Here is a 16,321-nt window from a genome sequence, read left to right as displayed (position 1 = left end):
CCTGAGATTATATTCAAGGCTCTTTAGAAGAATGAGACCCAATAAAATGTAATACATAGTAAATATATGTGAAATCTTAAATAGATTTTATGCACAAATAAGAAAAGATCTGGGTCTATGTGTATTTACTGTTTATTTTCATAGCTGATCTGATTCTGAAATTGATTGGCTTGTATTTTAGATCCTATTAGACCCTATGCCTATTTGTAGACTACCAGCAGAAATTCTTCCCTCTCTGCAGAGCTGCTCTCGCCTAGAGCATTCCCACCAACTCAAAACATGTTACTATTAATTTTTTTCCTTAAGAATAATCTTTTATAAAACATATTCCCTCTTTTAAACACTGTTCTATTTCTCTGTTCTCATTTGCAGCAAAACTCTTTGGAAATATTTTCCTTTGCTGTTTCAATTTTTGTAAAATAAATCAAAACAAAGATTTTTTTTAAAAGCAGTGAAACAAAGGCTGAAATTAGTAAAATATAAAACAAACGATAAATGAGGATCCACAGAGCAATGCCTAGTATGTAAAATGTAAAGGTAATTAATTAAAACACTCGTAAGTTGAATATTAAACAATTCAGCAGACAGGATACTTTTAAAGTCTGAAATTTATACCTGTTCTTCCTTTTGTTGAAGATGAATTTTTTAAGTCTCCACTAATACTAGTGACTGTAGCTATGTATTTTCGTCCAGGCACCAGGTCAGTAAAAGTGAATTCTTTGACATCTTTGGGGAGTGACTTGTGGATGAGTAAGAGGTCTCTGTCGACCAGTGAGATGATGTATTTCTCCCATTCTGCTACAGGGGTCTGCCACATGACACTTAGTGAGGTCTCATTGGCATGTTTAACACGAAGTTGGAGGACAGCCAGGGGGACTGAAGAAAAAGCAGTGAAGACTTGGGTCATTGATGATCTCAGATACAGTTCAGTGTTATTTAGAAAGCTGCTCTTATCTCTCTATGCGAGTCTTCTAGTTCAGCATTTCTTTTTTGAATGCTGATGCCTCAAGAAAGAAAAAAAGCTAAACACAAAAAACTTTTGCTCGTGTAATATAACCAAAAATAAGGATTCAAATGCATACTATTGGAAAGTATTTTTCTGGGTAATTTAGTTTTGGTCATATACTATTTTACAAGTGTTTATTTCTTTATTTAAATTCTTAGAACAAAAATGTATAATATTATATAATATAATCCTGTGAGACACAAAACCACAAAGACCCATGTTTGAGTACTTAGGTGGAACTTAGAGAATTTGTTACTCCCATAGCTTGAAAGGCCAAAAGTTTTATTCCCCATAATTTCTGAGGAGGTGATACTAATATGATATAATAGGAAGATTATTTCAATTGTATTATAATATGATAATAGGGTATATAGCTGATAAGTGATAATTGTATCTGACTGAGGATTTCTTTTACATAAAGAGCAGAAATTGCTTTCATTTTCTTAAAAGGTTCCATTGGTATAATTTCTAGGAGACAATATTAGAAAGCAAAGTGTTGCCCAAAAAAGAATAAGAAAGCTAAACTATGGAAGAATCATGTGTGCAAAAGAAAAAAATTCTGTGATTTTTGCAAGAAAATGCATAATTCCACTCTAACTGACTCTCTAAATCTGTCTTCCTTCTTACATATAATCAAAATAAACTAGACCGTTTTTATCAAACTTTGTCTACTTTAACTTACCTTTTTTGCCTTAGTGGTACAATTTAAGAAAAGCTCTTTTAAGAATTATATCAATAGTAAAAAATGTACATTGGTGAAGGGACATTGTATGACTGAAACCCAGTCATGACCAACTTTGTAACTGTGTGTCTCATGGTGATTCAATTAAAAAAATTATGTCAGCAAAATATATAATGATGACAAACCTTTATCCTTGGGTTACATGACTCAGATTAACAAGTAGCGTGGGGAAAGACAGGAGAAGAAATGAAGAGGTGGATCATTGGTGACATAGGGACAATGGTAGAAGATAATGGGCACTTTGGTGGTGATGAAGGTGCAGTAGCTTCATACAGCAATACCATAAATGTTGACACATAAATGTTAACCATCGAACCTGAACTATAATAAGAAAAATTTATAAAAGATGTCAATCTATTGACAGCACCTATAAGCACTTGACAGTATTTTTAAGTTATCTGAAATGAATTAGATATAAATTATTGGTGAGGACATAGACAATTGTTCTGTGAAATATTAAAAATGTTTAGTTTAAACTTATGTAGGTGATGACATCATCCAGTGGATATTAACGTTTGGAAGTTAAAATGTTATATATGGAAAGCTAAGGAGGTGTTTAGGTCTTTTGACATTCTTATAAGAAGAACACTGAATACATATAGTTATTTCCTTATTTTCAGGTTAAGATACTAAGGATATCTGGATTTTTAAGTATGGAGTATTTTATATCACTGGGATTTTTTGTAAAAGAAATTTTGAGAATGGAAGGCAACTCTTCTCTTCGAAGATTGAAGAAACACAGAGGTTGTGAGTTGCCCAAGGAATCACAATAGAGTGGTGACAGCAAGAATACCAAAATATATGTTTCAGTATTCTCATTCTTCTTTGCTCGGAAATACAAATGTACCCCTCTCCACTTTAGAATCTTTCTTAGATCCCTGAAGCTCCCATACCAGGCACCACCAAGTCAAGGCAATAGTACTCTAAAGGTTGTCTTGTGAAAAGGGTTAGTCTTCATTCACAGATTGTTTCATTCCTATTCTTTTGCTAATTAAAGAATCTTTTGGGGGGCTAGAGTGATAGTCTATCAGTAGGGTGCTTGCCTTGCAGGGGGCTGACCTGGATTTGATCCTCAGCATCCCCAATAGTCTCCCCAGTATCACCAAGAGTTCTTTTTGTGTGCAGAGCCAGAAACAGCCCCTGAACAATGCCAGGTATGGCCCAATCTGACTCCTGCAAATACAGATAAACTTTCTTTTTCTTTTTGGATCTCACCCGGCAATGCACAGGGGTTACTCCTGGCTCATGCACTCAGAATTACTCCTGGCAGTGCACAGGGGACCATCTGGGATGCTGGGAACTGAACCCAGGTGCATGCAAGGCAAATGCCCTATCTGCTGCTATTGTTCCAGCCCCTAAATAAACAATTTTTTAAAAAGTCTTTCTTTTATAAATTTATAGAGTAACTAGTGAAAGTGATTTTCCATGAAACTATTTTTATTTTTTGGGTTTTTTTTGTTTGTTTGTCCCTTTTTGGGTCACACTCAGTGATACTCAGGGGTTTCTCCTGGCTCTGCACTCAGGAATCACTCCTGGTGGTGCTTGGGGGACCATGTGGGATACTGGGGATTGAACCCGGGTGGGCTTTGTGCAAGGCAAATGCACTACTTGCTGTACTATCACTCTGGCCGGAAACTATTTTTAAAACTTAAATGACTCACAGGCTGGAGCGATAGCACAGGGGGCTAGGGCGTTTGCCTTGCAAGTGGCCAACATAGCTGACTCGAGTTCGATTCCTCCGCCTCTCTCGGAGAGCCCGGCAAGCTATCAAGCGTATCTCGCCCGCATGGCATTCATATCCGATATGCCAAAAACACAGTAACAATTGTCACACTTGGAGACGTTACTGGGCCTGCGCGAGCAAATCGATGAACAATGGGAGGACAGTGACAGTGAAATGACTCACATCCTACTACAGGCTATAAGTCTACAATGTTTCAAATTCAGGGAACACTGGGGCATGACAAGGACAGGTATTTTGGTGATTTGGGAGAATGACTACAGGAAGGGTCCAAGACAATATGAATATTTCTTACCTGTTCTGCCATGGCAGCGTTTAGAATTTTTCAGATTTCCACTCTCAACAGTGACTTCCACTTCATATTGTCTTCCTGGTATGAGTCCCATGCCATCGATGACATAGTGTGTTTCTTCCTTCCTCACTGTTGTGTTCAGCATCATTAAAGATTCATTAAAGAGCAAGATACGATACTGCTCCCAGTCTCCAGCAGGGGGCGACCAGCTCACTACGAGGGACTTCATGGAACCATTGCCATTTGCCTCCAGGTTTCCAACTTTCTCTGGAACTAAATGATGAAACAAACGTCAAAAAAGGAGATAATAAAAACTGAAAGTAAAGATACCATCTTACTTTGTATAGGAAGCAGTGGATAAGAGATTTAGTATCTAAAGTTCAAATATTTCTATTCCTTTCGGATGTTTATGGTTTGCAATTAAATATTCTTTCCTCATTTTAAAGATATTTGAAGATATACAAAAAAAGTATGCTAAATAATTTGAGTAATATATCTCTAATGCAATATTCTGTAACACGCTTAATAATCTTGTTATGTGAACATGTTACTGGTTGCATGCAAGTTCTAGAGATAATATTTATATTGCTTCCGAAGATCATGGCATTGATAGATATGACAATTTTGGGAGAGAAAAGAGATGCTGGATTTTGTTGTGGTCATAAAACATTCCTCTCCAGAGGGAAATCTGTGATGTGGGTGGCTGAAAATGTACATTGGTGAAGGGACAAGTGTTGGAACATTGAATGACTGAAACCAAATCATGAACAGCTTTGGTAACTGGGTATCATATTGTAATTCCATTTTTTTTTTTTTTTTGCTTTTTGGGTCACACCTAGAGATGCACAGGAGTTACTCCTGGTAGTGTTCAGGGAACCATATGGGATGCTGGGAATCGAACCCGGGTTGGCCACGTGCAAGGCAAACGCCCTACCCGCTGTGCTATCTCTCCAGCCCCCCATTTTTTTAAAATTCCCTTTTCCAATGGCAAAGATCTTATCATTATTTTTTTTAAAAAAATTTAAAAAAGGGCTGGAGCGTAGGGCACTTGCCTTACACACGGCTGACCTGGGTTTGATTCCCAGCATACCATACGGTCCACCAAGCACTGCCAGGAGTAATTTCTGAGTGCATGAGTCAGGAGTAATCCTTTGCAATGCGGGGTGTAAACCAAAAAGAAAAAAAAATAATAATTTAGGGCCTCAGGTCAAGGATGTTGTTCAGTAATAAGAGTACATGCCCAACATGTGTGAGGTCGGTTAAATTCCTGGCACCTTAGGTCTTTTGACATTCTTATAAGAGAAGCAAGAAAAGCAAGAAAAGTGGAGTAGGGAGAAATAGTCCGGTGGGCAGGGTGTTTGCCTTGTACACAGCAGGCCCAGGTTTAATCCCTGGCACCCCAAAAAGTCTCCTCATACTCTCGAAGAGTGACTGACCCCTGAGTACAGAGTCAGGAGTAAGCCCTGAGCACCATCAGTTGTGGTACACAAACAATACAAAGAAACAAAACCAAAAACCAACCCCTCAAACAAAGAGCCATCTTTCTTTTTAGAGAGGCTTCTACTAACTATAGAACATCAAGTCCTCTGGAATTTCTAGCTTCTCTAAATCAGATCCCGAATCCTTCCACAGCTCTCTCCCAGCAATCTGGAATGTGGCACTCCAGTTTCATACTCCACAGACCTGCACAGCTCAGGGCACCTCCATCTTGGTGCCTTTGCTGATATTACCACTTCCATTTCAACGGCGTTCTCATCACTACCCAAGAGTTTGGCAATTTTTTAGGTTCCATTTTAAAATCAGTGCTCCTAAGAAGTCTTTATTGATCTTCTAAAAGAGAATTTGATCCTTTCCTTCTTACTATATGGCTCCTATTTGGAATCTCAAAGGGTATAGAGAAGAGTCACTAGAAATGTATTTATTTAAATTCCAGCTCACCAGTGTGTGTGTGTGTGTGTGTGTGTGTGTGTGTGTGTGTGTGAGAGAGAGAGAGAGAGAGAGAGAGAGAGAGAGAGAGAGAGAGAGAGAGAGAGAGAGGGGCAGTGTTTGGGGATCATATGTGGTGTCAGGAAGCAAACTAAACTTGGCTGCATGCAAGGCAAGCACCTTAACCCCTGTACTATATCTCTGGCTTCCAGCTCACTATTTACTAAGTGAATAACCTAAAAATGCTGACAAAAAGAGGGCCTCTCAAATAATGGGCATTGTTTAGTCAGAGCCTGGTGCATGGAAGTGTTCATACAATTACTATTCTTAAAATGTGCTATTTTTATTTTCGTGTGCATATTCTACAATTATGTGATTAAATGTAACCTCAAAAAATAAGAATCGGTAAACTATTTTTGGTAAAATACTAGATAGTAGATATTTAGCTATTTCTGACCACATGTGGTTGTATTTCACATACTGTCACAGGACTGGGGTATATGAGCTCAGAGCTAGGGTAACTTGCTTTGTCTGTGTGAGGCCCCGTGTTCAATCCCTAGAACTGAAAAAAAAAAAAAGATCTCAAAAACCAAAATAGGCTATAAGCCATATTTGGCTAGAGAACATAATTTGATGAACCCGGGCATTTTAGCAACTTCCAAAGCTCATAGTACCTCAATTTATTTATTTGCTTTTTCATTTCTTTAAAAATATTTTTATTAAATCACTGTGAGATACAATTACAAAGTTGTTCATGATTGGCTTTCAGTCATAGAATGCTCCAATATCCAACCCTAAACCAGTGTACATTTCCCATCATCAATGTCCTCAGTTTCCTTCCTGCTACCACCCCATTCCCCAGCCCTGCCCCAGATTGCCTTGATGGCAGGCACTTTTTTCTTTCTCTCTCATGTAGTACTGTAATGTATACAAAAGAGGCTAATGACATAAACTAATAAAATATTTTTTGGAAAAATAGGTAAATGTTAGTTGGCTCTCACTAAATGCATTTATCAGGAAGGTTTTATTCATCAATATGCTAGTGCTTTCAAGTATTTAAGAGGTATGCTGTGAAATAGCCCAGCACAAAGTCAGTTATGCAGACTTTTCAGAATTAATCTCAAAGACACTTGCTTAAATAACTTAGAAAAATTCAAGTGACCTACTTTGTTCTCATGTGAATCCCTGCCTACTTACACCCTCAGTTATGGGGACCGTCTTCCCAGGATAGAAAATGATATTTTCTTCTAACTTACTTTGTTCTATTCTAAGACAGAATCAGAGAGAATTTGGGGTCATCCAGGAATACTCGAGAGCCATCAACTTACCTGTTCTGCCCATGGCCATCTTCTGCGCAGACAGTTCACCTGAGACACAGCTGATGGTAACTTGATACAAGCGTCCAGGGGTTAAGTCTTTAAAATAAGTTTCAGTAATCTGAGGTGCTAACATTCTGGATTCTTTGATGGTCCCTTGGTGAGAAAGGGTGATGTTGTAGGAATCCACGTTTCCAGGAGGTCTTTGCCATTTGGCTTTCAGAGAGGTCAAAGAGCCATCATTTGTCACCTTCAGATATGAGACTTCCATGGGGGCTAGTAAAGATTGAGAGGAAATAAGACTTTAACTTAGGATGGTTTACCCAACTGGTGACCAACTCTGACCCTGAATTTTAATCCCCAAAAGGAACAACTTCTGCTCAGAAAAAAATAGTCACTTCAAGAGGTCAAGCCCAGCAGAGTCAGTTATACAGACTTTTCAGAATTGATTCAAAACACTTGCTTAAATAACTTAGATAAATTCAAGTGACATACTTTGTTCTCAGATGAGAACTAAAGCAATGCTGGGGAGTAGAAAGAGCTGGGATGTAGCTGTTGGGAGCCCAGGTTTGAGTTTATTCCTGGGAAACCCTGTAGGGCTCTATCTCAACAGAATCTATGGGTCCTTATTCACAAATAAAGGCTTGCTCGAGAGAGCTAACATGATACTTCCAATTCTGAATTCTTTATGGGAATCTCCAAGAAGTCTGTCATCCATTATTTGTCTTATATCTTGTTGTCTTTATGCATTTAATAAAAGAAAGTATCTAATATTTGTTTTTTATATTTGATTGTAAATTCCAATAAATCTTGGGTTATGTCATTATTTCATCAAAGGAAAATTACTATAAAGAAGAAATACGTTGGTGAAAATCTTCTATCTACATGCTCTTGATATGTATTTTGGTCATTAAAGTCAAATAGAAATAAGAAACACTTCATTAAAAGAACGGGTGGAGTTCATGCAAAATTCAATCAGCCTAATCAGCCTAATCAGTGGCTGAATAAATAACAGTACTCCTACATTAAAGTGAAAAAAAAAAAAGAACGGGACCTGCACATTGAGTATGCATCGACCAGTAATAAGTGTAATTAGCTTTTCATGTATATAAATAATTCTTTTAATTATCTTTTGTTTTATTTTTTTGGTCACACCCAGAGATGCTCAGGGGTTACTCCTGGCTCTGAAATCAGTAATTATTCTTGGTAGTGCTCAGGGGACCATATGGGATTCTGGTACTTGAAACTGGGTAAGCAACAAGCAAGGCAATCACCCTATCTGCTATATTATTGCTATGACCCATCATGTACATAAATAAGTCTTAAGACATATGGTACACTTTGTTGGGAATGTCAACACATCTTTGATGTGTGATATGAAAATTACATTAATGTCTGTAATTCCCTAGATACCTTGCCACTAACACCTAATAGTTCTAGAAACTTTCCCAACTAAAGCAATTTTAAAAACACTTTGCTATTTAGTTGCTCTTACAATTATATAGCTTACCAAGAGAAGGAATTTAATAACGCATTAGACCTACCAGAGCATTAGAACCTTCTAGAATATAAACACCATGAAGGCAAAGATATTTTTCTTGACACCGTTCTAGCCAGAATGCTTTGCATATAGTTCATCCTCAGTAAATCTGAACTAAATGAATACATACATGAATTATATATTAGAACTTAACTCAAATTAGTTTATCTGGTTAGGTTAGACTGTGAGAATAAGTCACGTCATCTTGGGTGTCAGGACATGTTTTGTTGGGAAATGACTGTTTCATAGGAGATCTTTACAGAGCACTGAGAAAGTAAGCCTCAGTTATTGTGAGTGAGGCCATGTAGGCAATAGATGTGTATTTAAGAGAAAGAAAGGACGGAAGATCCTTTCTCACTTAGAATACTGAAGAAAACTGGCTCACTAAAGACAAGTTCACAACATTCCAGTGATCTTTGTTCATTTCAATATATTGTCAGGGGGCTAGTATAAACGTTAGACTGAGGGTAAGTTCCTTTCTCTGTGTAAACCCAACCCAGGGGTCTATGAAGAGTCTCCTGTAACATGCATATGTTTGAATTTTACTGTATTGCCATTATCCAAGTAAATTTCATAGGACATGTGTATAAAACAATTTCTGATTTGAGGCTCATTTGGCTGGCTAGGAGCTCTTACCTGTCCTGGCCAGTTTCCATTTGTAGTTCTGTAGCCCTGCAACCTCGGCCAAAACTGTGAGGTTGTACAGGTGGCCAGGGCTCAGCCCTTGAAAAGTGTAGGAAGTGGCAGATGGTTCTACAACACTGTCTTGAACGACGATTCCTTTATCCATTAGCAGCAGCTGGTATTTTTCCACATTCCCAGAGCCAGGGGACCAGGAAACCAGGAGAGAATTAGTTTTTGATGAAATATGAATATCTTTCACAGGGGAAGGCACTAGTGAGAGAAAGTACATTTCCAAGTGTCATTCATAATTTCCTTAGAGAATGCACAGGCCCATATAATTAGAAATCACATTCTCATTTATGTTTCTCTGCATGTCTCATTTGTGTGGTAACAGTAACAAAAGCAGCATTCTTCAAATTTCACTGGAAGTGAGAACTCCTGCAGTCTATAACCTAAAGCTACCTCATAATTTACTTGTCTGTCTCCCCCACTTCAGGTAGTTTTTAACCAATGAATGTGGCATAATAGTAATGAGAAAAGAACTATGGAAGATTAAAAATGGAAAGAGAATAAACAGGAGAGAAAAAGAAGAGAGGATATATCATAAGAAACACGGTGTTTTATGGAGAATGTAGCATTCTTTTTTTTTTTTTCCTTTTTGGGTCATAGCCGGCGATGCACAGGGGTTACTCTTGACTTTGCACTCAGGAATTACTCCTGGCAGTGCTTGGGGAACCATATGGGATGCTGGGAATGGAACCCAGGTTGGCTGCGTGCAAGGCAAATGCCTTACCCGCTGTACTATCACTCCAGCCCTATAAGGCATTCTTGAGATCAAGAAGTGAGTGAGGGTATTTCTTATCAAACTGAAGGAGCAAAAACTTAGAAAAAATAAGAATATTTAGGAAATGTCATTATTTGATGTTATGAAAAGACCATACAAAGGAGGAAAACATCTAAATAGTAAGTTTTATGGCCCAAACTTATACAATGAGGTAGAAAATCCTTTTGTTTAAGGTTTGAGTTAGAATGGCCATTAGGAAATAACAACTTCCTTTTGGAACAAATCCTAGTCCCAAAGACATTCTCTGACTTGCTCAAAATCACCCAGAGAACTAGCAGCACTGCCACGTCTTCTTAATTTTAGATCAGTATATCCACTATGTTTCACTGTCTCTTTATCTAGTTTATCTATATATCATTATTAGTCTGGGCCTTTGTTACTCCCATTTCTGAAGTTTAATACATCTTCAAACAGAGCATAGATTATTAAATATCAAGCTCCCAGTAAATAGGTCGTACCTGTTGATCCATTGGTATAAATTGTTGAGGAACGTTTGTCTCCAGAAAGAGCAGTGATGGCAATAATGTATTTGTTTCCGGCAGTGAGGTTGAAAAATGTGTGATCATTCCTTGAAGTAAATTCTGGATTTTGGATATCTTGTATCTTTTGGGCATCAGCAAATAACTGCAATTCATATCCAGTGACTTCTCCAGAAGAAGGTGTCCACCAAACATGTAAGCTGGTTGAAGTAGTCTTCTCTTTACTAAATTCAAACCTAGAAGGAGGTAAAGGATCTGCAAGACAAATACCAAGAAAGAATGTGGTTCGATGACTCTGGCAAATACATCCTTACCTAATTGTAATCCAGGTTGATTTTACCTTAAAAACTTGAGGATAGGATACCCAGCGAATAAATGGGCAATTTATATCATTTTAAACTTGCTGTTATATATGTTTATATATATATACATATATTATTTATATGATGAGTTACAGGTGTACAATGATCAAGAACCAATCCCTTTATATCAGAGTCCACTTCCCTCCACCAATACCCACAGTTTCCTTACTGCCCCTGGCCCATCTCTCTATGGCAGGCTCTTCCCTCCTTTTTCTTTCATTCTTTCTTTCTTTAAAGTTAAATAACCATGGGATATATAGTTACAAAGCTGTTCATGACTGAGTTTCAGTCATATTATGTTCCAAAACCCACCCCTTCACCAGTGCACATTTCCCGCCACTAATGTCCACAGTTTCCCTCCCACCGTGCCCCCAGAGCCTGCCTTTATGGCAGGCACTCTCTCTCTCTCTCTCTAAGTCTCTCTCTCTTTCTCTCTCACTCACTTGCTTGCTCACTCTTTCTCTCACTCTCTCACTCTCTCATTTTTCTTTAGGTACTATGATTTGCAATACTAGAACAGTATAAGGAGTTTAAGTTTAAGAAGTTCAATTATGAACTAACAACATCACAAACAGGAACAAATCAATCTTATTTGGTTTCAAAAGGTGTTTATGAGCCAAAATGTAATAAATGGGTCACCTAGAAACAACATACCTTTGCTAAAAGCAGTCTATGATAACCCTGGACAGTTAAATGTCTTCATCTATGTTTTATACTATGAATTATATAACTATATGATGCTGAAAAAATTAATTAAGCCAATATATCATACTTCTATATATTATATCAATGTTTATGCACTGATATATATACATGTATGCACACACACATATATATGCAAAATATACAAAATATACAAAGCAGGAGTGATTCAGAAAGTTCAAAGCATGGTGAGTTTGGAGGGCAATGTTGTCTCACTCATACCCTAGTGTGGCCCAGGTTCAGTTGAAAAGCCTAGATTATGGGGCCTATGGCCTGGCTGGAATTCAGCAGTTTAGGTGATTATTCATAAGTCTCTCCACTGCCTCCTTACTTGTCTCATATGTGCAATGTATGCATGTATGCAATGTTGATAGTAATGTTACCTTTGTTTTTAAACTAGAACTGTTATGAAGATTTGGGGCTGGAGCTATAGTACTCCGTAGGGCATTTGCCTTGCAAGCAGCCAACCCAGATTCAATCCTGGGAATCCCATACGGTCCCCAAAACAACATCACAAGTAATTCCTGAGTGCAGAGCCAGGAGCATCCCCTGAGCATTGCCAGGTGTGACCCAAACAACAACAACAAAACAAAACAAAAAAGAACTGAAGAACTGTTATGAAGATTAAATAGAATATCTTACCAAAAATTCTTAGGGCCATGTTAGGTACATGGTAAGTGTTGAATGTTAGCTACTATTATTCTTACTGCAATAATCAGAAGAATATCTTGTCACAGAAGCCAGGAGATGTGTGGATCAAACATGGGCTTTGGGGTCAGACAGAAATAAAATAAAATCTTAGCAATAGCATGTGCGAATCCTGAGACTTTGAGAGGTTATTATAATGCCCCAAAAGTAAAGAGAGTAAGAAGGAAATCTCCTGTCACAGAGATAGAGGGTGGGGCTGAGCTTCAGTGGCGGGAGTGATACTAGGGACATTGTTTGTGGGAAAGCTACACCGGTAGAGGGATGAGTGTTCAATCTTGTATGACTGAAACTCAATCATGAAAGATTTGTAACTCCATCTCACATTGATTCAATTAAAGAATAAAAAAAATACTTTCTCAATTGCTTTGAAGAATAACCAGAGAGGGCTGGAGCAATAGCACAGCGGGTAGGACGTTTGCCTTGCACGTGGCTGACTCAGGTTCAATTCCCAGCATCCCACATGGTCCCCTGAGCACTGCCAGGAGTAATTCCTGTGTTCAGAGCCAGGAATATCCCCTGTGCATTGCCGGGTGTGACGCAAAAAAAAAAAAATGAATAACCAGAGATTTTGCTTGACACACAACAGGGACACAATATTGTAAATATCTGTTTAATTATGAAAAATAAATTTCTTGGGGCTAGAGCGATAGCACAGCGGGTAGGGCACTTGCCTTGCACGCAGCCAACATGGCCAACACAGGTTCGATTCCCAGTATCCCATATGGTCCCCCGAGCACCGCCAGGAGCAATTCCTGAGTGCATGAGCCAGGAGTAACCCCTGAGCATTGCCGGGTGTGACCCAAAAAGCAAACATAAATAAATAAATAAATAAATAAATAAATTTCTTCCTCTGAATCATTGCCAAAATGGTGGCAAAAGTGAAATAAAAAGATGTTTTGAAAATAAACTTAAATTAGCATATTACATTTTTTAATAAGAAACCTTGATAAAATCCTATCAGTTTGAAAGGCCAGAGAATAGTACAGGGTAAGGCACTTCCCATGTATCTAAGAAGCACCCTGAGTGTTGCCAGCTGTTGCACCAACTTTCCCTTCAGATATTTTTGTGGGGAGGCACACCCAGTGATACTCAGGGTTTACTCTTAGCTCTGTGTTGAGGGCTCACTACTAATGGTGATCTGGGGACCATATCTGGTACTGGGAATCAAACCTGAATCAGTTGTGTGCAAGTCAAATCCCTTACCTCAGTACTATTTCGGTTTCTCTCCAATCTTATCATTTTATCCCAAGAATTAGCACTTTCTTTTTATTAAAATTTTTTTCTTTTAATTTATTTTTTGGTTTTGGGCCACAGTCAGCATCGTTCAGGATTAACCCCTGGCTCTGCGCTCAATAATCACTCATGGTGGGTTGGGGGACGGGGAAATATGGGGTGCAGGGTATCAAACCCAGGTTGGCTGAGAGCAAGGCAAGTACTCTACCCACTGTACTATCACTCCGGCCCCTCTAACTCTGAACATTGAAAAAAAAAATCCCAATATAATTCTTATTTATAAATTCTTGGAGGACAAAAGAAATGTAGAATTTTTTTTCTGGCAATATTATTAAAAGATTCTATCTTATTATAGTCAATAGAAACATCACAATGAAAGGAATTAACAATTTTTCTTGTTACCTAGCAAGGACAAATTTCTTTATTACCATGAGACCCTATATAGTCAACAGAATTCAAGAACAACCTTGTCAGACCAATGGCGATGACACATTTTTTGCTGAAGTGGCATTTGAGAGGGGAAAATGGATGAAAGAGACAACTGCATTCCAGTGATAGTTTTAAAAGGTTAAACACAGTCACCTTGTCTGCCATCAGGTCGGAGAAAGGTTAAAAAAATTCAAGTTGTGATCAATATCACCTAAGTGTATACATTGTGCCAAATATGAACTATATAGGACATGAATTTTTAAGGTTGCGTGTCTAGAGGGTGAAGTTCAGAAATGCAGACTTTATCTAATCTCTCTGCACCAGAAAACAAAACAGTCAATCCTTTGTACATCCGCTAGAACAAAGGAACAATGAGACTGGGAAGTGCCTGGGCTTCGAGAACCTGCACTGGAAACAAACACTTAAAACCCCATTTATGCTGTGATAAAGCCTTTTACTGGCAGTTGGCCACCATTGCCATGCGCACTGCTGAAGTGAGTTTACAGACTTCTTTCCAGTCTAAGCACAGAGAAAACTCTGCTGCATTTTAAAAAAGTGTCCCATATGTTATTAGAAATAAATCGGATGCTCCTTTAGGGGGTACATCAGGGTGATCATTTAATATACACAGACACACACACATACCCACGTATATTCATGCAGAATATTATTTTTAATATTATCACTATACTAATATTATTTTCAGTATAATCACTATATTAACATTACAAAGTTAAATATATATTGGCACTCCTCATCATTTGACAGGTCATATGTAAATAATGCTGGCGGCCAGAGGTAACAAGACACATATATGTGCATTTATAGCCCCCTGTTTTCCCACACTCATTCCCAGGTACACAGTAACCAGTGAGGCAGTACCAGATAAATTCTTCTTGATCAATATGCCAGATTTTACCATTTACAGACATACCCGTTTGTACTTTCAAATAAACTTGGAATATGAAATATCAAATGCAAGGTTCTATAATATACACTTGTTAAAGTTCAATAAATCTGCATCAGGAAATTCCACAATTTCATAGGTTTAAAGTCAACCCAATTTTTCTGTTCCCAATATAAAAGATTAAGTTTAACTAAATTCCTGAGCCAAAATGAGCTCTTCCTTCTTTAAACAAATATAATTTAGTAAGAGGAGGATGTTATATAATGATATGTGACATATGTATATATTACACATATACATATATAATACAAGAAATATTGGATTTAACTTTTTTGTGCATGTGAAGTAAGACAGTTTTCATTGAACAAATCTTGCTTAGAAATACATGAAAGGAGAAAAAGAGAGTAAGCATGTGTTCAACAGAGAACACGGACTTCTCCCAGAGTAGAAAAGCAAGAAAAAAAGATATAGAGACAAGAAAGTAAATTCTATGTTCAGGGCAGAACATGGACTTGAAGAATGAGGCATAAAACATGCTCTTTTTTTTTTTTTTGGTATGGCCATTAAAACTTTACTACCTATCTGTAAAGGAATTCCAATGTTTAGGATTTAAAGTGATAGTATTAATTTTGGAAATAAAATGAACCGTATAGCAAGAAGACAAAGAATTCTGTTTAGGACACAACCCCCAACCTCTGACTGTGGGAGGTGTCCCGCCCTTTTCCTTTTCTTTTTCCTTCTCTTAAATAAAATCTAAAAAAAAAAAAAAAAAACAATCAACCCATGAATTGGTGCCAAAAGCTTTTGTTTAAATCATAATAGCACCAGAGTATATCTGTATCGCATCTGTTAGTTTACAGTGCTCTTTCTCAGTTGGAATAGGGGGTCAGAGAGAGTGAGTGACATGTCATACAGGTAATCAGTCCTACAGCTGCATTTTTAACACCTCGAATGCAATTCATGCATTCTTTGTCTGACACCGAGCTGACCCAGGGTTGGAAATGATGCTGTGAATTGTACATTCAGTAGAACAATGAAACCAAAAATATAAAAATTAATGTCTATGGAAAATAATAGGCAAAGTTAAAGAATCTTCACTTGAAGGTTTCGCTATTGTAGATAAAGTGAATAACAGTATAATGATAGGCCATGGAAATAGATTCATTGGTAGATTTTGTAAAAATATGGGCTTTTTTCTGTTTCTTGCCACCTCATCCCACCCTTGTCTCACTGGGAGTAATCTTCACCTGGGCTCCCTCAGCTAAATATTTGTATTTTTCCAACAGTTTTCTGATTTCTCCCTTATAGTTTTTGGTCTTACCTCAACTATTGCCAAATCAACTCTTCACATGTCTGTTCCCATCTGCTACCCTCATCTCTCTCTCTCTCTCTTTTTTTTTTTAGTTTTTTTTGGGGGTCACACTTGGCGATGCACAGGGGTTACTCCTGGCGGTGCTCAGGGACCATATG

The 16,321-nt window shown here is 37.8% G+C and overlaps 1 protein-coding gene across 1 annotated transcript in view; it reads right to left on the bottom strand.

The window, feature by feature from the left end:
• The window catches only part of PTPRB (protein tyrosine phosphatase receptor type B), a 124,155-nt gene that overhangs the window by 68,445 nt on the left and 39,389 nt on the right, over positions 1-16,321 (bottom strand). The window contains exons 5-9 of the mRNA XM_056130741.1: positions 10,490-10,765; positions 9,200-9,457; positions 7,036-7,299; positions 3,785-4,054; positions 616-876 (exon numbers count right to left, since the gene is read on the bottom strand). Coding sequence (XP_055986716.1) covers positions 616-876; positions 3,785-4,054; positions 7,036-7,299; positions 9,200-9,457; positions 10,490-10,765 — 1,329 coding nt within the window. The remainder of the gene's footprint in view (positions 1-615; positions 877-3,784; positions 4,055-7,035; positions 7,300-9,199; positions 9,458-10,489; positions 10,766-16,321) is intronic.

This window comes from Sorex fumeus, unplaced genomic scaffold (genome assembly GCF_029834395.1).
Source record: "Sorex fumeus unplaced genomic scaffold, SorFum_2.1 ptg000081l, whole genome shotgun sequence".
Classification (NCBI taxonomy): domain Eukaryota; kingdom Metazoa; phylum Chordata; class Mammalia; order Eulipotyphla; family Soricidae; genus Sorex; species Sorex fumeus.
The sequence above is the reverse complement of the archived record's forward strand: the minus strand, read 5'-3'. Positions and strand labels throughout refer to the sequence as shown.